At 41.0% G+C, this 24,469-nt stretch overlaps 1 protein-coding gene across 1 annotated transcript; it reads left to right on the top strand.

The window, feature by feature from the left end:
- Positions 1-12,028: 12,028 nt before the first annotated feature.
- Positions 12,029-18,217, top strand: IDNK (IDNK gluconokinase). The gene is made up of 5 exons (XM_058823555.1): positions 12,029-12,069; positions 12,194-12,224; positions 12,586-12,672; positions 15,184-15,227; positions 17,193-18,217. The coding sequence occupies exons 1-5, from the start codon at positions 12,029-12,031 to the stop codon at positions 17,551-17,553; spliced, it is 564 nt and encodes a 187-aa protein (XP_058679538.1). The 3' UTR covers positions 17,554-18,217.
- Positions 18,218-24,469: the final 6,252 nt, after the last annotated feature.

Below are 24,469 nucleotides of genomic sequence, written 5' to 3'. Positions count from 1 at the left end.
CCCGGCAGCCCGCCCGCCCCTGCCGCCCCGCAGGCAGCCGCAGGGGGCCAGCCTGCAGAGGCGCCCGGCCGACCACGGCACGGCACGGCGCTGCACGGCGCTGCACGGCGCCACACGGCGCGGAGAGGCGCGGCGGCAGCGCCACCCCTCAGCCCCGCGGCGCTCCGCCGCCGCCCGCCATCCGCCCGCCCGCCGCGGCTCGGGCCGCCGCTGCGTCAGGATGCGCTCCGCTGGCCGGCCTCAGCATCCTCCTGCGCCCGCCCCCGGCACGGCTTGGCACGGCACGGCACGGCCCGCGGGGGCACCTCTCCGCCCTCACCTGCTCCTCCCGCTTCTCCGCCCCACCGGTCCCGGCCGGGTGCCCTGCGCGGCTCCGTTCCTGTCGGGCTGGCAGCGCCCAGGGGGAAATGGGCAGCGCGACCGTTTGTCTTCGCCGCCACGGGCGTGCCTCGCCTGGTTTTGAGCCCACCTGGGCGACTGGTGCTCGCGTGGGAATGCCCGATGCCCTGCAAACGGGGGACAGCCCCAGGCTGCCGGCGGGGAGCGGAGTCTCCAGGCTGGCTGGCCGCCCATGCCTCCGGCGTATCCCAACACAGCCCGAGGCAGGAGGAGAAGCCTGTGGAATACATATAGAGAGTCATGTAAAGAAACCTCACCAAAGATGAGTGTACCCTAATGAAACAGAAGAAAACAGAATACAACTTACTGTAAGAGTGCAAGCCTTGGAAACTTGTTTCCTCAGGGAAAAAAAAAAATTACCCATTAGGGAGCAGCAGTCATACCCCATTTGTTGTCTAAGTGGGAAAGAAAATAAAACATCCAGTGGTTTCACTGTTATGTTCTGCATCACAAAAGGGTGTGTAAAACATTTGTGTAAAACCTTGCTGGCAGAAAGCAAGCACCAAACTTAACCAGCCTTGAAACAGGGATCAATACTGTGTTAAAAAATTAGCACTTGCCTTTGAAATATGAAATGAAAAACAGCCAGGGCAAATGTGACATGACTGGAAGTTTTTACAAATATAAAAGAAGCACTGACAATCACACATTTCAGTTATTATTGCCCAGTTGTCTGTGATTACCTCTAAATGTCCGTATTTTGAAAATAGCTCTGTGTGAGTGTGTTGTTCTTTAGAAAATCCCGTGTAAGAGCATAAGTGCTGCTACTGCTGTAAGCTCTTCCTTTGGCTTTTTGCTGGACTGCTAACAGCAGGAAATACAGGCAACCACAAACAAATGTGAAATATATAATGCTCACTACCATCAGCTAATAAATATGCAGAGCCCTTTAATGTGGAACATAAAAGAAAAGCTATAAATATATGCTTCTCTGAAATGATAAATGCTTTCTATTGCATAGTGAATAGTGAAGCGAACCAGTGAGTATTTAAAATAGATTATTCACCTCAGCAGCCACAGTCAGCCCACAAGTTATGGAAGAAGGTCCTTATCAGCTGAGACACCAGATGTGGACACCTACTCATTAATAATATAATACACTTTATGTCTTACAGTCCTGCAACATGGGAACTCAATAGCAGGATTTAAACCCACATGCAGATTGACTCAGGTGACACAGATTTTCCTGCTTCTCATAGAGAAGGAATCTTCTTTTTCTAAGCCAAGTATTTTAGCTTTCCTTCAGTCTCTGCAGCACACTTTTCTCCACCCAAAAGGGGAATTACAAGAGAGAACTGAGCCAATGTTGAAGATTTTGTGAGCAGGTCATAGCCTACCATTGTCTGAAGGGGGATTTTGCTTTACCTTCAGGACCACATGGAGAGGGGTGAGCTTTCCAGGAGTTCTCAGAGTTACAGCAGCAGTGATGACTACAACATGAAATCTGCAGCCCCAAATAAGTGTGAGCACAAGAAGTGTGAACTAGTGTGTACCAACAGCAGCACAGCTGCCTGAGAACAGAGCTCAGCAGAATTTTATTTGCCTGTTGTAAAACCAGGTCACTCCTGTCTTTTTGTTCACTTTATTTGCCTCTTTAATATCTGATGCCATGTTGACCTGAGGTGCCTGAGAAATCTGTGAGACACAGAACCCATTTCTATGTTTCAGCTACCACAGCAATAGTTTTTATGGCACAGAATGTGGCAGCCATCTAACAGGAAGACATCAGATAAATAAAACAATCAAAACCAAATACTCCACCCTGGAGAAAAAAAATCAAAGAACAACCAAAAAAACCCAACCAAGAAATGAAAGTTATTTTTGGTTGAAAACCAAACTCTGCCCAGTTGCAACTTCACAAAGTAATCCATCAGATGAATTTTGCATCACGTATTAGGACTACCTCCCCTACCTTCTTCAAAAAGAATTCTAGGTTTGTTTTTTTTCCTTACAAATACAAGGCTCTTAAAGTTCTCTAAGTACCATAAATTATGCAGAAAAACCCCACAAACTTACCTCAAAACATATTACAGTGCACCCTTTTTTGCCAGCTCTTGGAGGCCAAACCGTCCTTATATAGCTAGCATTTGGAAATACTACCTGAAAAGGCAGGTACTTGAGGAACTGATATTTAAAACACTATGGCAAATACAGGAAAACACAAAGCAACCCATAGATAAATTTAATTCAGTTACCAGAAAATGCTGAGCTGATGGAGTATATAAAAAATATGCTGCTTGAACTTGCAGAATACGCTTTTGACTCAGGGGAAGGCTATCAGCTACTGCTGTTAGACCATGTTATGTTATTGTGTTTATTGAAGCTCTCACCTGGCTTTGCACTGCCAAAGACCTTGGAAGTTCTAGCAGGAGATTTCAATACCTGGTAAAGCCACCTTCAAGAACTGGATGGTGGTGCACAGACACATGCTTGAAATGCATTTTAGATCCATCAGACTCAGAACTACTCCATTCAATAGCCACATTCCCATTCTTTCTTCGCCTAACTGGTCTGAATGACTTTGCTTTGGGATCAGTGCACGTGGATGGCCTAAAGGACAGTAGCCTACTTACCTAGGAATTGCTGCCAGATACTATGTGGGACAGCAGGGAGCACTAATGAGCTTGAGTGGTACTTTGATATCTGGATGATTCTGCACGGAGTTAAATTACAGAATATAGTTGTCAAGGATTTTCCCTTCAGTGGCTGATAGTAACAGCAACTTAAGCTCTTTCAGTTAATGTTTATAATCTAACCAAACATATAGACATTTGATTTGGATTTGAGTTTTTTTTCAAAATACTTGAAGATTAATCCATAAATACAACAGCTATGGCTATAAACACTGCCTGCCATGGGTCAGACCTTGAGTTCCAGCATGGGTAGGCCAAGCACACAAATCACTGTCCCCAGAGGGGTCCTTTCCCAAGGCCCACACCTCCCCATTGCCTCGGGCATGGGTCCCTCACAGGGCACAGCCATTAGCCTTTGCTCAGAGATCATGGTGCCATAAGTAAACAGACACCTTTTGTGAAGTCTGTGACAGTTTAGATTTTACCCAGTTCCCTTCTAGAATAGTATTAGGAACTCCAACACTTAAATATTTCAGATGAAGAGAGATGGTCTGGGCATTAGGCTTCTCCAGAACATGTCCTAAAGAACGGGAGGTGAGGGTTGAGCTAGCAATGAATCAATAGTTCAGGGAGTAGATTCTTGTTGTCAGGAAAGTGTGCCTTTGTGTGTCAAAGGCACAAAGGCACACACTGTATGATTGTAAATAAATCCAGTTACTAAGCTGAAATTAGCAGTGAGGTAATTGAAGGGTTGGGCATACCAGGAAGCATACAAAATATGAAAACAAGTAAGAGATTCCACACATATGGGATCTCTTTTGTTTCAGTCTTAAGTAGTTGTCTAAAAAAATCACTTCAGATCAAAAAAACAATTGAAAAAATAAAAATAAAAATAAAAAACCAGGGGATTTGCATCTTGAAAGAAAAGGTTTCTTACGTGTAAATATTACACCAGTAACTTGAAAACTGTGTATAAAATATGAATGCATATATTGAAAAAATCCTAAGAGTATTAAAATATACATAAATTGCAAAGAAAAATATATTTAAATAGCAAAAGTTCTACTGTTCACTGGGGGGGCAGTTGAGTCAGAAGGTGAATATTGAATTTACATAGGGTTTCTACTTTCTTTTGCATTACAAAATCAGTTAAAAAAATCACATATTTATTGCATGAATTAGAAAGCAACAAGATACATAAAATGCTACATTATTTGACAGCAGTATAAAAAGACTCAGGATTTTCATGCTTGTACTCTAAAGGGAGCTGTCAATCCTACTAAAGTCCACCGAGAAGTCCAGGGCTATCAGTAATATATTTGCTCATAACTGCCCCAGTAGAAAAGACCTGGAGTGTTATTGAAATCTGCAGGACTGTATTGCAACCTGCATGGCATGGACGGTCCCGTCGGCCTCCACATTGCTTGGGGGCACTTGTGCACCCCAACCATGGCTTTCACAGGAGAAGTGGTGAGTCAGAAGTAGGTATTTTCTTCCACTGCTTAAGTTTAGCAATCTCTATAAAGACTCAGAACAAAGTATGCCAAGAACATTACAGAACTCACTTTCAGTAGAGAACGATGGGTTGAATTTACTGTACAAACTTTTCAGCAAATTTCCTGCAGATGTCATCTGGAAGCTTGAACTCCAATCAGCATTTGTCTAAGTTAAACGGGATTGCACAATACCACACTTGAAATCTGCTGATGGGAGCAAACTTTGCATTGATTTTAATCTACATAGTACAACTACTAAAAAGGCAAATGTCAGCTTTTAGCCTTTTGGTTTGAAGTAAAAGTCAGTGAGATGATTCTTGTGATTCACTGCATCCTGGGACTTGCCAAGTTTTCTTATCAGTAGGATCAAAATGCTTCTTTGATATGCTCTTCTCTTTTCAGGGAATATATATCCAGTTATTCCAAATCTAATTCTAATCCAATGAGTCTAATATCCTCTTCTGAAAAACTACAGCAGGCAGTGTACTCTCCGTTTCCCATGCTGCATCTCCAAGAAGTGCTCTCAGGACCAACTTTGTTCCCAAAAACTTCATTCACTACAGGTTCTCTCTAGCTGCTTTCACACAATCCATGCAGTACTCTTACAGACTTGATAACAGCCCCAGAAAAACCCTGCAGCTACCACTGCCGAAAGATTTACAGGTTTTGCACGTGACACAACCAGGGGTTTCAGCAGTCTAGAGTTAATTCAGTACCTAGAAGAACCTGATTGTCTCATGCTGAATGCAGAGTGGCTGCCACATCCATATATCTCCTTAGTCTATGATGAATTTTTAAAATAATTACCATACCAATGATTTGGAAACCTGAAAAAAGGCACTTTCTAACTCTTGATCAAGCCACAAAGCACAGCTCTGTTCTCCTGACCGTATCTATGCACAGAAAATACAGCAATCTGATCAATGAAGAAGTTTGGTTTTTTAAGTAGGTAGAGATATATTTGCAGACAGTGTTGATAATTGGAGAAAATAGATATTGCCTATCTGTAGCTTTTCTTCCTTTTATAGAATTTGTCTAATTAAATTGTTTAGTAAGACTCCAATTCACATGCAATCTGATGTTACAGCAAACAACCACATTTTTTCAAAATTATTATTGCAGGTAGGATTAAATTTGATCCTTCCTGTAACAATAGACGTCATCATAAAATATATAAAAAACTACATTAGCATCAGTTACTGGGTGACCAGTCCAGCGAAATATTCAGAGTCAGGCTTTGAAGAGCTCTCAGCAGCCCAGAAGCCCTGCTTAAGGAGCACACAGAGAAACAGTCCCCACCACACACCTTTCTGTGTATCCTTTTATACTCTTTTTGCTACTGGGTGGGATTTGGATGCTCATGGACAGAATTCTCTTGCAGCAACATCCTGTTTCCATGGCTGCTGCACATGCACTTTGAAAGAGATCCAAGTGTGTAGACCAGTTTCAGCTGGTTTTATAGTTCCTTTTCTTCTTTTGGGATTGTTCTGCCTTTTAATACTCCCATCATATGATTTGAATTTTACATCATTTATCTGCAGTGGCAGTTGTCTAACTTCAAATGTGTTTATAGCACTTTTCCAACCAGGAATAGTCCTCAAAATTGAGGTCTATATGAGGATTCATATTTTACACCATGTCTAATTTGCATAAATCAAGGTAAAGTCCAGCAAAATAAAACTTCTGCTTTGCAAAATTATGTCAGGCTCCCAGTGCATTTTGTGAACAAAGTAAGTATTACAGGAAAAACATGTATGAATATAAAACATGTATTTCAAGTTTGTTCATCTTGTCAGCATCTAATCTGTATCCAGAATCTGTTATTAAAGTAATTAGCACCACGATTTTTAAATAATAATATGCAACAATATTCAGTTTCTGATACATCTCCCTCTATAGCTTCTGGCTTCTGTCATTAATTGCTTTCCAAATCAGTGTACAGACTGCTGCTTTTTATTGGTCTGGCTCTTTCAATTATGTAAAAGCTAATATGGACAGGATTTGAAGTTGCAACAAACTTTGTTGTTGGACCTCCTTGCACATGAAGGACTCTGTGGCGTAAGAGCTTAAGCGTGCTTGTAAGTGATCACAGAATGGAGGCTTGGCTACCCAGGGAAGAGGTGTGGACTAATTACATGGAAAAAATTCATCAGAGACACTAAGCCAGCATACTTCAAAAGCCCTCAATAGAAAAAGCTCAGAAATAGCAATCTTATTACCTGCTTGCAGAAGCAGCATTTTAAGGTACATATTCTCCCTGACACTTTATAAAGCCAGCGGGTGGCTCCATCTTACTAATGCTTTGAGTGCTTCCAAAATTAATGGTTCTACATCAGTGCACACTGTTGGTATTGTAAGTGATGTTGAAATATAGGCTGCATAACTTTTCCATCCTGGGTCTTACGAGACAAGTACAAGATGAGAAGATAAAATAATTAATCTGTTGCAAAACCTGTACTTCCAGTGGAGGCCAGAATCCTTTAAAGCAACAAAATACTCTTGTAGAAGCAAGTGTTATTCTCACATGGATGGGAATAGAAACAGTAAAACTCTCCCAGATGCTCTTTTCAGCTCTGCCTGATTTCTTTTTGAGGAGACTAAAGAAAACAGTCTTTCTGTAACTCTGTGGTCTTCTTTATTTCCAGTTTTTTTCCTACACTAACACTGAAATTATTCCTGACTGTATGTGACTGTGTCTTGCAAGCAGTAGCTGTGCACTACCTCTGCTATCAGCCTTCCACACCCGGGCAGAAAAATCCATGTATTTTCCTGGGCTGTGCTCTGAGTGTCACACATAACACCCTGCCTCTCCCCGTCACTTTTGGGTCACACTACTGCAGCTCTAGTTGCTACTCTGGACTGAAACTATTGCAATGTTCACATGTTTTATACTCTCCACATGGCAGATAAATAAAATGTTATTTTATAAACTAAGTGTTTCAAACAATTTTGCTTTTTTGAGCACTTCTCTGGAGTATTTATGCTAATCCTTTGATTTTGGTCACATCACATGAAGAAATTTTTATGTGGTAAAACACTGGGATTTATTATACAAAATTGGTAGAATGTACATGCAAACCTGAGTTGTTATTGAAAGAATTAAATATGATTACACCAATCAAATCCAGTCCATAAAATGAAAAAGTTTTCAAAATCTAAGGAACAGCCATGTAAAAAACCCAAGTAATTTTCCATTTCTTATCTACATCAATTTTATTGAAAGTCAATCAGCTAGCTGTTACAAGCAAATCACAGTATTTCCTTTGCTGTTGTTAGGAAAATTTAAATCATTTAACAATAGCTTCTCTGATTAGAGCTATATGTATTTAAACTTTAGATAAATGTATTCATAGGCTTCTCTGTACAGAAATTAGTGAGCTATGACATGATCAGATTGTAGTATGGTATGAAGAACTGCATTCCTCTTTTACCTATAACTAGGCTCAGAAGATTTTGTCATTCCTACAGATTTGAAAGCAAACTGAGAACAAACTTGTGTAACAAGCAACAAAGAAAAGCTGCTCCCATTCCCTCTTACCTATTTATTTGTTTGTTTGTGTTTGTACTGCAAACTGGAAAAATAAGAAGAGTTATTTACAATGTTCTTTTTTTATTTTGTGAAAATCAGCTCCGAGTTTCAGTATTAAAAAAAGGAATGAGTTAATATATAAAAATACTTAATGTGATTTTAAAAATATTTAACAGCTTTAGTTTGATTTACTCACCCCAAATGTCTGAAATTTTGGCTCATTTACCAAATTGATGATTTTTTTTCTCAGTACTGGCAAATTCTGGTGGGTGCAGAAAGCCATTATGCACTAAATTCTCCTGAGAAAGAACTTCAGACAATATATTGACTGACTCTGCATAGTATAGGACAAATTCTGAAAATTGTTGGTAATGTTCCAATCAACAAACCTGTAATTTGATGATTACTTACTTCACAATGAGGACTAACTGTGACCAACAGAACACCACAGTATAGTTTCTTTCAGCTACTCTCCTCAGAGTGAACATATTGTATTAACACCCTCTGCCTTGGATTTGCTATCAATGCATATTCAGGATTTGATTTGAACCACTAAATGACTCCATAAATTTGGGCCTTAGCTGCTTGAAGAACAGTCTTACTCCCTTAAGATTCAGGAAGCTCAGATTACTAATGTATCTGAGCCCTCACTTTTATAAGAAGCAGATGTCCATGACAATGGATGCCCCTGGAAAGCTTTAAGAGGCCTGTGCACTTTTACAGTAGTTCACCTTTTATACTGCGATAAGTTTCCATTAGGAATTATGATGGGAATGTTTTTTTCTACCTTGAATATGGCAATATTCTGAATAAAACAGACATTTCTGAGTATCCACAGGAAGGAGATAGATATAGTGAAGGCAAACAGAAATAACTCCAGAAAAATTAATTCTCTCATTCATATTTCATGCTACCCTTCTCTAAAATTAAGCAGCTAATTTAAGGAGAAGATGAAGTTTTACTGAATTCCATAAATTCAATATTAGTCAATTAGTCAAACCAGAAAGGCTCAGAAAGACACTGAAAATACTCTCAATAGCCATAAAATATACCACTTGCCACTTTAAAAAGTATTTAAAAGTACAGTATCTGGAAAATTCTTTTGGGGCTGAGAAGTACTTGATGGGTTTTCTGGAAGGTATTCTTGAGATTTTTTGGCTTTTAATTCTAGAATATTTATCCTTCACCATTATATTGTAATTTCACCTATTACTAAATAAAATAAATAAAACATCAGACGACCTCTACATTCCATATTTCAGCTAAGTGAATGTACTCTGGAACTCATGACACCATGCAAGATTTTTAATACAGCTACATCAGAGATTCGGAATCAAGTTCTACATTCTCACAACATTAGAAATAAAAATAAATTTAAATTATAAGGAGAAGGCACCCATGCCACCTCCAGGAAAAGATCTTTAAAGAATAAGCATCAGGACAAATTTCCTAGGATGTATATACATCACTAAATGATGAAGACTGATATGAAACTCTTCCATGTTATTAAAGAAATAGTAAGTGTAAAAATATTTAATGGTTCTATGACTACAACAGAGTGAAAGGAAAATCCTCCCTCACATGAAAACAATCCACATATTTTATTGGATCTACATCTTAAGCATATCTTAAATGCTCAACTGATGCTGTTAAGTCAACCATTTGGCTGAGTCTTATCCAGTCATCTCTCCAGTTGACTAGAAACATGAATTATATCTGCACAAATCAGATCAGCCACACAAGCAGAAAGTCTGAATGTAATTGCCCGCTTCACATTGCCTATAGGCTCTAGTGTTTGCACAATTCAATCAGCTTTCTCCAGATCTTGTTCTCCTTCCTGCAGCAGCATCTGCAGCGCACACTGCTGTCTGTACAGTGCATGCAAACTCTGCCAGCGCATGTTCATGTTATGTTTTCCTGGGATTTAGTAAAAGAGAACCCCTGGCACAACTTCCTGCACAAAAAGGATATAAAATAGCTATTAGATAACATCACACCAGTCTAACATGGCTCTTTTGGCAAAATGCAAGGATATTAAGGATGAAAAGGTATCAAAGAGTGAAGCTTGTTAAAGCTGGTTACAACAAAAGACATTGAGCGTGCACTGTAGACAGGCTAGTCAGTTGCTCTTCATGTTAACAAAATCTGAGGAATTATTGTGACAGAGCAATTAAAAGTTTTAATTTTGGGAATGCAAGCAGTAATTGTGATGCTTCCAGGGTCAAAGTGACCGCTGGTATTTTTGAGCTTGTTCATTTGGATCTCCCAGGAACTCTCATCCCAATTAAGCATTTTTCCTGTCTCATAATTGATAAGCCAACAAATGGAAAAGATGTAAGCAAATTCAATTACTTTAGCACAATCATAACCTATTACAGCAAAAATATGTGTCCAGTCTCATGGCGCCTTAAAGAAATCATTGTAGTCTGTTAGTAATCTGAGAACTGGCCTGATTCAGTAATAGCTTAATAATGTTGAAGGTTCTGGTCTTCATTAAGAATTTCTTAATAGGTAAGTGAAATAGGTATATGAAATTCCAGATCTCAATTAAATGGTCAGAGACAGGCAACAATTAAAAAAAAGAGATACATGTATCATTCATAATGTTATTTGGAGTGCCATGCAAAGGACTAAAATTTCACGCAGACTGGGAGACTTAATGTATGTTCTGAGAATTTATTCCAAGGTTTGATTGATGTAAAAAATATGAAGGGGGCACACATTGTGCCCTCCTGAAGCCACCGTCACTGGGTGGAGTAGCTCTTACAGGGGCAGCAGATGCTTCTCCACTGCACAGGTAAACTTCAACGCTGGTCGGCAGCATCACTGCATTTGATCCTTGCAGAGCTTTGAAAGTGTTGCTAGGTCATATTTATATACACAGTAATAGCAAGAATACTTGCTATATAAGAGAATTTTCACAGTTTTCCACAGTCTTGCCCTTCTTCTCTGGTGAGGCCACATCTGGAGCGCCATGTCTCGTTCTAGGCTTTACAGAACAAGAGAGTCATGGAGCTCCTGAAGCAGATCCAGCAAAGGGCTACAAAGATGATTGAGGGACTAGATTATTCTTACGTGGAAATGCTGAGGTACCTGGTCCTGTTCAGCCTCGAAAAAAGACAGCTGAGAGGGGATCTCATCAATGTTTATCAGTATCTGAAGGGAGTGTATCAACAGGATGGATCCAGACTCTGCTGGCTGGTGCTGAGCAATAGGACAAGACGCATTGGGCACAGACTGAAACACAGGAAGTTCCACTCAAACATCAGGAAGCACTTTGTTACTGTGCAGGTGACCAAGCATTGGAACAGGTTGCCCAGAGAGGTTGTGGAGTTTTCCTCACTGGAGATAATCAAAAGCCGCCTAGACAGAATCCTAATGTGCTCTACGGGGTCCTGCCTGAGCCGGAGTGTTGAAATAGATGATCCTACCAGTGGTCCTGCCCAGACTTACCCACCAGGTAATTCAGTGATTTAAAAATAGGACTGGATCAAGGCTTTAACAAATACTAAAATGGCATTAGTCACTGCATAGCTGATGCCTTAAATAAATTCCAAAGGCAGACCTTTATCATGAAAGGGTAATACAGAATTCAATGGGCACAAATGCGCACTTAATAATAAATGCACTGCAGAAATTATTGTTTTTCTATTAAACTCGCCTGTGTTGCTGAGGCTGCAAACAGTGAGTACCGTGCTAGGAACAGCTGAAAGAGAAACGCCCGACCAGACTGAGAGGCCTCAGACAAAGAGGGCTCGGGAGACGATCGGTAACTTCCAGCACAAGGAGCCACTGGGGGAAAAGAGAGCGGGGGACACGACACGGGTGTCTCTGGTTCCCGGAGAAGGGGAGCGGACGGTCCCGGACAGCGGCGCGGGGCGGCGGCGGGGGCAGGCGGGGCAGGCGGGGCGCTGGGGCCGCGCTGGGGCCGCCCCGGGCGGGCCGCACCCGCTTCCCGCGGCAGAAGCGAGGGCGGGCCGGGGCGGCGGCGCAGCAGGGCAGAGGGGCAGCGGCAGAGCGCGGCGGCCGCCATGGTGCTGGTGGTGGTGATGGGCGTCAGCGGCTCAGGGAAGTAGGTACCGGGCGGGGGGCGGAGCAGAGGCGGCGCTGCGGCGCAGCCGGGGGCTCGGCGCTGCCGGGGCCCCGCGGTGCGGCTCCGGTCCGGGTGTTAATCGGCCCTTTGTGCTTCCCCGCAGGACCACGGTTGGGTCGCGGCTGGCTGAGAAGGTAGGGGCGTGTGGAGCCGCCACCTGGGAGGCGTGCTGGGGCGGGCAGGCACCTCCCCGCGTTGGGCCGCCGGCCTTCCCCCGGGCTGCTGGCCTCCCCAGCCGGGTTCGGCTGGGGCAGTGGTGCCTGCACGGACTTCGGCTCAGTGCCGTGATGCAACAGCTGTTGCTGCTACCAAGCTGCCTTAGTGTTTTTTTGTTGGTGTTTTTTTTTTTTGCTAATCATCATACTATAACGGTGACTCATACTGTGGTGCAAGAAGCCTGTAATTTCATCGGTGTCGTCTTTGTAAATTCTGAAGTCCTTGTTGCCTCACCTGACCTAGCTGAACGATCTATAATTAATTTATTTTTTTTCTTAGTTGGGATGGAAATTCTACGATGCAGACGATTATCATCCTCTAGAGAATAAGAAGAAAATGGAAAAAGGGATACCACTAAACGATGAGGTACCTTGAATAAGCTCTGAAAAAACTTGTCCACACATTTATCTCTGTAACTTCATGCACATCTTGTTGAAGTAGATTGTGCTGTACTACGTAGATTAGTCTAACTGTAAACACAGGTCAGCATTTGCTAAGGTAAGGGAGGCTTCTTTTATCAAAAAAGATTCTGCATTACAAAGTAGTTTATGAAATGCTTGTCAGTTCGAAAGTGGTATGTATGCTGCTGCTTCAGGATTTGTGAGAAATTTCCCCCTCTACAGTCCACACACAGCGTTGCAGTTTTGGATTTGAATCATATATTCTGAGTTGGAAGAGACCCACAAGAACCACAAAATCCATTGTGTGGCCCTGCTTAAAACAACTCCGAAAATTTGTTACCCTTCTCTCAAATCACTTTTGATAATTTATCACCACTCGTGGTTAAACTGGGAGGTTGTGCTAGGGGAGGTTCAAGTTGAGTATTAGGAAAAACGTCATCACTGCAAGAGTGGCTAAGCATTGGAATTGGCTGCTCAGAAAAATGGCGGAGTCACCATACCTAGAAGTGTTTAAAAAAAAACGAGTAGACACTTGGTTATGAGCTATGATTTAATTAGCATGGTGGTATTCAGTCAAAGGTTGGATTTGATGATCCTAAAGGTCTTTTCCAAACCTAATGATTCCACAATTCTGAATTGCAGCATATGCCTGATAGCACTGACCAAATGCTTTGGAACTCTGTCAGGCTGGTGCTGTGACCACTTCCCTGGGGAGTGTGTTCCAGTGCCCAACCACCGTCGCGGGTGGGGCCTTATTCTAATATCTAATGTAAACCTCCCCTGACACAGCTTCAGGCCATTCCCTCAGGTCCTGTCACTGGTCACCACAGAGGAGAGATCAGTGCCCACCCCTCCTCTTCCTCTCACAAGGAAGTTATAACTGCAGTGAGGTCTGTCCTCAGTATCCTCTTCAGGCAGAACAGATCAAGTGACCTCAGTCATTTCTCATATACCTTCCCCTCCTTTGGATGCTCTCTAATATATTTATATTCTTCTTATATTGTGGTGCCCAAAACTGCACACAGGACTCAAGGTGAGGCTGCCCCAGTGCAAAGCAGAGCAGAACAATCCCATCCCTTGATGGGCTGGCAATGCTTGAAGCATAATGGTACAGCTTGAAAAAGGATTTTTCCATTTGCCATCAATTAGGACAGTGGTTTTACAGTTAAAGCCACTTTTCCTGCACAGAATCAGGAAGAATTAAAAAAGTTAATGTCCACTACTTCTAGAGAAATACACACTTATGACTGTAGATAAAGACTTTTAAACAAAGAATATAAACGAAACAATCCTGGTGAACATATAAAATAAATCTAAAAGCATACGGAGCTTAGAAACAGGGCAAGATGCAGTAATAGGATATTTTGAAAAATACTTCAAGAATCTATCTGTAATAGAAAAATTTTGCACACCTCCTACCTTTTTTTTTTTTTTGCAAGGCTTCCACTTTTTTTTTTTTTTAGTCCCTCAAATCTTCTGGGAGATGTCCTTAGCCAATTTAAACTGAAAAAAAATTTCTAGATTCTGGTTAAGAACTAAGATCTTTCACTGGTGGTTGAAGTCAGAGCAGAGTCTGGATCCATGCTGTTGATACCCTTCATTCAAATACTGATAAAACTGATGATATCATCTGTAGCAGCATTATACACTTGAATGACTAAAGCACTGGTGTGTGGTGCTCAGCAAGAAGAAAGCATCTCTTCTGAAAAATGAGAGGTGCAAAATTGTGAGGGCATTCTTGAATGCCTAGGGCAAGTTACTGTGTAATGATAGCAACAAAAAATTGTTGCATTTTTTTGTCCATGTTACCATTTGTTGTGCTTACCCAGCACTAACAGCATTGAAACATTAAATGGGAGCAGTTGTTTTGTGCTCATTAGGCATGACTGAAGTTTGCAGCAGCTTAAAATTTCAGATTAAGTAAGCATCTGACTGATCACTCATGTTTGCTTAAGTAATGGGCAAAAGTTTTGAGAAATTGTGATTGTGGTCACATTTATTTGTGAGTGCTACTGACATAAATATAATTATTGCAGATAACTAAATTTAGATCTGTTTCTGAAAGCTTCAACTTGGATCCAAAATGGGGATGGGGTGTGCATATGACACTATATCAGGGAAAAGAAATAACAACTCTAGCTGTACATTTGAATAGTGTAATAGAAGCAAGTAAGTTGATTGTCCTTCAGATATTTACATGGTGCATGCTGCATTTGTATACGTATTACTTCCATCATATACTTGTAAAATAAAAATTACTATTGCACCAGAAGTGTCCTATTCATAATAAGCCTAGCACTTCTTATTAGCCTTCAGGCAGTGGGAGCAAATCTATATAGGAACAAAGAGATTCAAAACTGAACTTGCTGTACAGTTTAATGCTAATATTTACCTCGTGTCAAATATCTGAGATGCTAGAAGCAATTGTTTCAAAGTAATTTCTGAAGAATTTTTAACTAACTTGCTTGCTTTCTAGGACAGGATTCCTTGGCTTTGTGCACTGCATGATATACTAAGGAGGTAAGAGAATATCTAGTGTTTAAATGTTTTAGCTAAAGACAGAAGTACCAGAAGTCTTTTTCCCCACTGCATTGCAAAGCAGAAATGTAAGTGGTAGTGTAAAGAAATTCTGCAGACAGTAAAGTCATTCTATTTTTACTAATCTAAACTGTCGTAGTAATTGCTGATGGTGAGCTAATCTCTGAGAATTAAAATGGGAAATTGTTGCAAATGATGGTTGTTTTCTACTATCTGTGTAAAAATAATTGCAAGGATGCAGTTTATTAATAAGCCTAACATTAGCTACTTACAAGAACATAACCTCAAAATACACCAATAACAACAGTAGGATAAAATACTGTTATTTTGAATAAGATACAGTGTCAGGTTTTTTTGACACTCTTTGTTTGCTGGAGTGTTGCTCTGCTAATTTACAGATGACACCAAAATGGGAGGAGTACTGATGCAGAGGGACCTTGAAAGGTTGTAGAAATTGATTGGTAGGAACCTTTTAAAAATGCAAGTACTGGTATGGACAGTGAGGGACACTCAGCTGGAAAGCAGTAGAAAAGGGCCTGAGGGAGCTGTGGTGGACAGCCCCAGCAGGACATATGCCAGCAATGTGCTCTTCTGGCAAGGCAGGCCAGCCAAATCCTGAATTCTGGGCTATATTAGACCAAGTGTTGCCAGCAGGTTAAAGGAGGTGATCCATTCCCTCTCCTTTTGCACTGGTGAGGCCACACCTGAACTGCTGTGTCAGTTCTGGGTTCCTCATTATGAGAGGGGCATGGACATACTGGAGAGCATCCAGCCATGATGAAGGGACTGAAGTGTGTCCCAAACAAGGAAAAGCTTGGGAGGTTGTGTAAAGCCTGTTTAGCCAGGCTTTACACTTGCTTGTGCACATTAGGTGATCATACCTCACTGGAGCTGAGATACCTAATTTCTCACTGAGAAATTTGTCTGGATTGATTTGCTGAATCCACTGCTTCATGTTATGTGATAGCTTAATGCCACTGCCCAGCTCTGGAAACTTTATAAAATCAACTATATTTTAAACGAGCCTAATGCCAATATTTAATTATTAGTACTTATTAGTAGCTGAGGCTGTCACTGACTTACCTAGGTGATAATGGTAGGTATTAGAAGTTCTTACTTCCCTTTGAACCAAAATCTAATGACCACAGAATGATTTTTAAATAGGTGTATACCAGATTTTAATTTTATTACAAAATATATTTTCTTAGGCAGGAATTTTATTCACTCTTCACAGAGACAACTAATTCTGGATTTGCTTTTTAGTGGAGCAGGCACACCCAGAATGAAATGCTTTATTTGAAGAAACCTTGACAGCAGAAAATAAATACAGTGAATACTGTGCACTCACTGACCTGCAATCCCTTGTTTAGCGTGAAGTTAATATAGATGCAATGCTGTCAACGAGTTACAGGAAACATAAATTACAGTTAAATCTGAGACAGTGACAGCAGGTGTTGAAAATATTGTGTATTTAAGTGGTCTGTGTTGCTTATCAGCCACTTACCCTTAGAGAGAATAGTAATTTTATGGATAAGGGATAGGTGTTTCTATGGATATTTATTTCCTGTTCTCAGCAATCGAGGACATGAGCTTGATACTTCCTTGTGCTAGAACTGAATTTAATTTAGGAAAAGACTGGTTGCTTAGAAAAGGCTATAGAGAGAGTCCCTAAGACGGAGATTTTATCAGAAGGTCAGCTAGCTTGGCCTCACTTTCAAAGCACATCTTTAACTGGACTGGAAATTTGGTTTCAAAATGCTGTCAAGATTACTCAAATACCACTGTCACAATGCCACTACTCCCATGGCTGGCCTTCTTGAGGAGCTAGGGCATGTCCACCTTGTTTAGCAGAATTAACAAGTCATTTTTGTTATACCACATGTAGATATGTAGAGGTTTTTGGGTTTTGTTTTGTTTTTTTTTGTTTTTTTTTTTTTTTTTTGATAGAGAAGACACATCTAGACAAGATACAATTCTGGCCTGTTCTGCACTGAAAAAGATGTACAGGCGTGTGTTAATTGGTGGAGCATCTGCAATTGAAAGCAACCAGCCAGAGCAACCAGGAGAAAACCCAGCACTGAAGATCCTCTTTGTTCATTTGGATGGACCTAAGGACATAATTGCTGCCCGCTTGGAGAAGCGGAGAGGTCATTTTATGCCACTTGAACTTCTCCAGTCTCAGTTTGATACTCTAGAGCCACCCAGTGCACCAGAAAATTTCATTACTGTCAGTCTAGAAAAACCTCTTCCAGAAATACTCCTACAGATTGAGACCGCCATTCTTCAGGGTGAGGCTTTGCCAGAGTAATTTTCTGAATAACACATATAGAAATTCCCTGAAGGATAGCAGGGCGAAGAGACAGAATTTTAATTATCAAATTGATTATTAAATCAAACCAAATTATTTTTAAGAGCAGGTTTACTACTTTTTTTTTTTATCATGGCTCTGTAAAAGACATTTAAAATGTCTTTACATCTTTTGCATATATAAGATGCAAGAATTGTTAACTTTTTAAGCCCTTCACTCCATTAAGTTAAAATTCTCCTTTTAGTAAGAGGTTGCTTTTGAAAATTCTGGCAGGGGTCACACAGAATAATTTATTTTCTTAATATTTAGTCTGTCAGACACTGATATGGGCACATCTGCTATTACAAGATTAAATAATTTAGCTGTGTTAAAAATAACGTCATTTTCCTAGAAGAAGCAGGAACATGCATGATGAAGTTCCATACATGACACTACCCCTGTCTCACTGCTGGATTTTCATCAAGTTGTACATTCTGTGTTTGTATTCTTGTTGACCTCAGCAGAGCACTGATGACTTCATGAGAATTTTTCTGATCTCTTACTGTATGTACTGGCCACCAAACTGAAAAATGTGAGGAAAAAAAAGGTAGTGGGGGCGATGCAGTATACAAAATTTAATTGAATGGAAAGCTTTAGAAATAAAGTATAAGTGGCATCACACTGACTCTGAACTTAAGAGTTTTCATGTACAAAGTGCACATTGCAGTCAAGTCTGAGTCAACCAGTAATTTAAGGTACTGAATTGAATGCAAGGTTGATAGCCTTTCCTAGCCTTTCCTTATTTTTGAAAACTTACTTTTTGCAGTTGGGCCTTCTCCTTCACTTCCCAGTGCTGGCGGGCACCTCAGTGCTTGTCAATGTAATTGCTTTAAAGCTTTTGATCAAACTATTCCTAATATGTATCTTTTTTGATGAAGATGAGAAGAAAATTCCAACTACCCAATCAGTCACCTAGCTCACAGAATTTAACTTTAAAGTCCTTTTTTACCACCAAGGTGTTTTTCAAGAAGTACTTCATGCTGTGTTATACAAGACATGCCTTTTCAGCTTTATGTTATAAAAACTTCAGATAGTTTGTGTAAGCAAGATTTGAGTCTTGTCCAAATGGAGACATTTCCATGTGCTGTCACACGTGGATTATTTTTACTATGTCATGCATGTTATTTTTCTTTATTCCTGGGATGATAGATGAATTCTTGTAGAAGAACACCTCATGTCTGAAAGCATCTTTAGTGCAGTTTTTACCTGGGTAAGTAGTTGAAAAACATTAGTCAGGGTTCTCATTATGTATGGAAATAGTAAAGGCTTTGTGGTTTACTAGACAAACTACTGTGCTTCAATTAGTGCAATAAATGGGCATTATCTTACTGAAAGCAGCAGGTTTTAAGTTGGGATTTTAGGCATTAACCTACCCAGACATAGTGTTTTCCTGTTTATTAGTGACCAGAAGGGAGAACACCAGGCAGTTACCGGTTTTAGTCTACTGCAGAGTGCTCTCACCTCAGAGCCTGTTTGTTCCAAGAGCCAGGGTGCCAGGTGAAGACATAGAGGCAAAGTGTAAGAGACAGGGATGTCTGTATGCTTAATACCCTCAAATTTCAGAGACCCCCTCAGACAAAGTGACTTGTCAGATCTGTACCAATTTTTGTAGCTATGAAAATCACAGACACAACACCCTCTTGTGGCACCTCTGCTGTTAATGAGATCTTAATCTTTTCCAATACACCATTTTACAAACAGTTGACTAATTTACCCACTATAAAATACAGATTTATGCTTACTTCTTTCACACACAATAAAGCCAGACCAGGACACTCTACAGCAGCTGCATCCTCTCACACGCAGATATGATCAGACCTTCAAATATTTTTTTTTAAAGGGACATTTTAAAGTGTGAGTTCTAAGAAGGCCAGACTGATTTTCAGATCTACTTGTCCACATTTATAGAAAACTCTCAAAGTGGCTTCACCACTCTCACCACTAACAAAAAATTGTACTCAACAGTTAAAAAATAATTCTCTTTTAGAGAGTTTTATGTAAGCAGCTTGGATTTTGGAAGGCTTCTAAACAAAGTTTGTACTTACAGGCAGTTCATGCTTCTTCAAATTAGGTCACGGTATTTTTCTTAGTATTTGCTTCTATGTTGGGAATATTTCCTTCCCTTACCCTTTTACTATGTTCGCATTTTGCTTTTACTTAAAAAATACTGCAAAGAAGGTTGTTGTCAACCTAATCAGTTGTCTGTTACCTGCTATTCTGAAAAGACAACAAAGCATTATTTCTGTTCAGTTATATTCTGTGCATTACAAATTAATAGATTAAGATGTGAATTGCTGCAAAAGTAACAACTTAAAAGTACTCTCAGATTTTAATCAAGCTGTGCATGTGTGCATTGGAAGGAAAAGGTAGCAGAACAATCCATACCCAAACACAATTCTACTTTTTTTTTTTTTTTTTTTTTTTTTTTTTTTTTTTTTGTGGCTATATTTTTTTGGTTTTGTTGTTGTAGGTTTTAAACTAACATCACTATTCTAGGGATGTCATATTCAGGTTAGTTGGACAGGCTATTAATATTCAGCACATACACACTGTGTGTGTATTTTGAAATGTATTTAGTAAATGCAGCAAAAACTGAGGAGGAAACACCTGGAGTTAGAAATTGCTGTCTGTCTCTAAGCACAAGAGACAGGTATGTCTCTTGTCTGTGCAAGGTACATGCACTATACATCCTCATGAATTTATGCTAAGCACATTTAGTAACATGCTGTGTAAATACTGTACCTACTACAGCATAAAGCACAAACATTTTTCAGTGCTAAAATGAGGAAATAAAAATGAAATGCAGTCTATCCCAAACTGTGCAATTTTTCTTACAGGGAAAGCTGCCTGCCACCACAACTATAAATTGATAAGTGTTTTGGGTTTTTATCAATAATATTTATTTTATTATGCCAGGTTGTGCTGTTGGGGAAAGGGGGTGGCTACAGGAGTGGCTTCTGTGAGAAGCTACTGGAAACCTCCTCCATGCCCTGTAGAACCAGTCCCAGCTGGCTCCCAGACAGATGGGGATTGCTGGCCAAAGCTGGGCTAATCAGAAATGGTGACAACACTCCTGTGATAAGACATTTAAGGGGGGGAAAAAACATGATTGCACAGATGAAACTGCAGCCAGAAAAGAACAGGATGAGAACATGTGAGAGGAACAACTCTGCAGTCACCAAGGTCAGTGCAGAAAGAGAGGGAGGAGGTGTTTCATGCACCAGAGATGAGACTCCACTGCAGCCCCTGGTGTGGCCCATGGCAAGGCAGCTGTGCGCTGCAGCCCATGGACGTCCGTGGGGATGGAGAGATCCACCCTCAGCTGGTGGAGGAGACCCAGGCTGGAGTAGGTGTATGTCTGAGAGGAGGCTGTCACCCTGTGAGAAACCTGTGCTGGAGCAGAGTCCTAGCAGGGACCTACACACTAGGAGAGGAGAGAGAGGAGCCCATGCTGGAGCAGGTTTCCTGTAGGATGTGACGCTGCAGGAGATCCACACTAGAGCAGCCTGTCCATGAAGGACTGTGCCCCATGAACAGTGACTCACATGGCAGCAGTTTGTAGAGAACTGTTGCCCATGAGATGGACTGAGATGTTGGAGAAGTTCTTGGAGAACTGTCTCCCATGGGAAGGAACCCCTGCTGGAGTAACTCTCCTTAATAACTCTCCTTAAGCAAGATTTTTCTTTTTCTGCCAAGGGGAATAAATCTCCCTTGGCAGAAAAAAACTTGTGATGAACTGACCATAACCCCTATTCCCTGTCTCCCTGCACTGATGGGGATAGGAGGTAGAGCTAGAAAGGAGGGGAGGAGTAGGGGAAGGTGTTTTAAGGCCTGGCTTTACTCCCCATTATCCTGCTCTGATTTTGTTACTAATAAATTCAACTAATATATCTCATTCCAGCCAGTTTTTCCCTTTATAGTATTTGATGAGCAATGTCTCCCAGTTCTTATCTCAATCCATTAACCATTTTTTATATTTTCTTGCCCTTGTTCAGCTGCAGAGGGGAGGGATACAGTAGCTTTCGTGGGTGCCTAGCATCCAGCCAGGGTCAACCCAGTATATCCAGTCACTGAACCAAGAAGAAAATCAGGCAGACCAAATCCTTTATAAAACCAGCCATTTAGCAGTCATACTTCCAATACTGAATGTACGCATTCTGAGTCTTTTAAATAATATCTGTCAGTTCAGATCATCCTAACTTTTAGATTTCTTTGTTTTGGCATCACTTACATTTTCTAGCAGGAGTTTGATGATCAGGCAAGGCAGTTTTGGAGACAATCCTTCAGGTCACTTGATCCACAGCGGAGGAAAAGAAGAAAGCAAGAAAATGAAGAGACAACCTTCAGACATACATACCCTTCTGGTCCAAAATGCAAGCTGCAGATTTCAAGTATAAGTTATCTAAGTGCTCATCTGAAAGAAGAGGTAGATGGCAACGCTGAAGAGAGAATTTTCAAGAGAGATGGATAAAGGGGCAAGGGGGAGAAGTGGGGAGGGGTGAACAGAGAAACACTGTAATACAATCTTAAACCACTAAGTGTGGGTTTTCTTTCATCATTAAAGATGACATAAGAAGTCTCTCCTGTCTATAAAGCGTGTTCTGCTTGCTGTATTTTCAGACAAAACTAAAACTTCTATTAAAAAGCAGCTGTTTTTACCATTAGAAAGCCAGTTTAGTTGACAGTGGTTACTGATAAATATTGATTCTACTTCAAGAAGTCAGCTTAGCTAAAGGCTCGGTATAGAATTTAGGTCAAACTTACATCTCCTGTTGAATTGCAATGAAATTTTACTTCAAATGTATAGTCTCTTAGTTTGTAACAGGCAACTGAAATGCTTAAAAAGGGTGAGCTGAATGATGTCTCGAGAAAGTATTTGTGCTAGTTAGATTCATTGATTTAGTGTCTTGGTAAAAATTGTTCTCTTCCCCACATCACCCTTGCCCTTCCATCTGACAGACTTTTTGGATGCCATGGACTGTATTCTCAAATAGATCTGCCTACTGAATGATGAGGGAGTCTGAACTTTTTTTTTAATTCAAGGTCCCAGTAAGGCACACTTAAGTTGAATTAGTTTCTTTGAAGATCCTATTAATCACTGTGAAAATAACTGTAAAAAAGTAGAGGCTATTCTAAAGAAATTACTTGCTCTCCATCCGTCCTTATCTAATGGTCCTGTAACCTCCCTGTGCCTGAAGATCACAATGAAATGATGAACAGAGGCAAGAACTTGCTTGGGACAACAGGCCAAGATGCCTCCTTGCCCATCTCACCCTCCCTTTAGGTTCCTCTCTGTACAATAGTTAGGGGTAAGGAAGGTCATGCAACAGATGATGAGGATGAAGCTCATAACAAGATCATAACAAGATCAGTTCCATGAGAAAGAAAATAATGGTTGTAGTGGTAGATGATTCCTGTCCATTATGCTTGTAAGAATATTCCCCTCAAGGAAGTTTACTGCACCCCTGGGGTCAAGGTTAAAGGAGGTCACCAGGAAATTCCCAGCCCGGTACAGTGCTCAGACTACTACCCACTGCTGATCCTCCATGAGAGTGGTGATGAACTCACAACATGTAGTCAGTCCAAAGGCCATCAAGAGACTTCAAAGCCTTGGGACAATTGGTGAGGGAGTCAGGGGCACAGGTTATTTTTTCCTCCATTATTCCATGTGCAAGTAGTGATTCAAAGAAACAAATGAATGGAGTCTATTAACATAGGCTCTGAGGATCAAGTCACTGCCCAAATTTAGGGTTGTTGGACAGTGGGACAGCTAATATAGCACCATTCTTGCTGGTATCAGACAGGATCAGAAGCATCATCTCTCTCAAAAGGAAAAAAGGGTCTTTGGTAAAGGGTTAGCAGTCATTGATACAGCTTTAAACAATTTATGATTGGGAAGAGGGAGGTATCATCCCATATAGGGAGGTGTGGGATGACTTGCCATCCCACAAGTCAGTTAGCTGAGTTATTTAGGTGAGTTACTAGTCAGTTAAGTCAGTTATTTCTATCAGTTAGGTGCCAGAGCCAGCAAGAGACACCCAGAGTCTGGAGAGGGATTGCAGGTCAGCAGGAGAACAACTGGAGGACAGTACAAATGGATTCTAGCCACTCCAGAGAGAAGATAATTTTCTGGGGGACCCAACTTAGATGCATCCATCCTAACACATCCAGCATAGGGAATAAAGTAGAGACATATGCATGCCTGCACATCTACGATCTTCCTGGCATCATGAAACATGGTGACAACTCCAATGACTGGAGTGTTGGAATGGAAGGATACAGTCTCTTCAGGAAGGACAGGCAGGGGAGATGCGGAAGAGGTGTCAACCTCTCTGTCAGTGACCACCTGGAGTGCATGGAGCTCCACCTGGAATGGACAAGGAGCTAACTTAGAGCTTTTGGTGAGGATTAAAGGGAGGGCAAGCACAGGTAACTTCATAGTAGGGGCCTGCTACAGACCACCTTACCAGAAAGACCAATGAAGCCCTCCACAAGCAGAGAAGAAAAGCCTCACATTCACAAGCCCTGGTCCCATAGGCGATTCCAACCACTGCAACAGGGAAGTGCTGATTGGCTTGAGAGGGTCCTGCAGAGGTGGGGCAGTCAGTCCCGTTCTGAGCCAACTTCCTTTTCCTTGCCAAGTTGTTAAGCTTGTAAGTCTGCCTCGAGACTCATGCTTAGTGCACCTGTGTCAAGGGTCAAGTTCCAGACACTCACTAAAAGGGGTTCCAGGACACCACAGCCCATTAATTCCCTCACTTCCTGGAGGGCTCTAAATAATTGACTACACACATGCGAACAATACAGCACGAATGGCACCAAAAAATCTATTTTACATGAGAGGCATATATCAGGTAAACCATAAAAGGAAGGGGAT

Source organism: Ammospiza caudacuta, chromosome Z (assembly GCF_027887145.1).
Source record: "Ammospiza caudacuta isolate bAmmCau1 chromosome Z, bAmmCau1.pri, whole genome shotgun sequence".
NCBI classification, from domain to species: Eukaryota; Metazoa; Chordata; class Aves; order Passeriformes; family Passerellidae; genus Ammospiza; species Ammospiza caudacuta.
The sequence above is the reverse complement of the archived record's forward strand: the minus strand, read 5'-3'. Positions and strand labels throughout refer to the sequence as shown.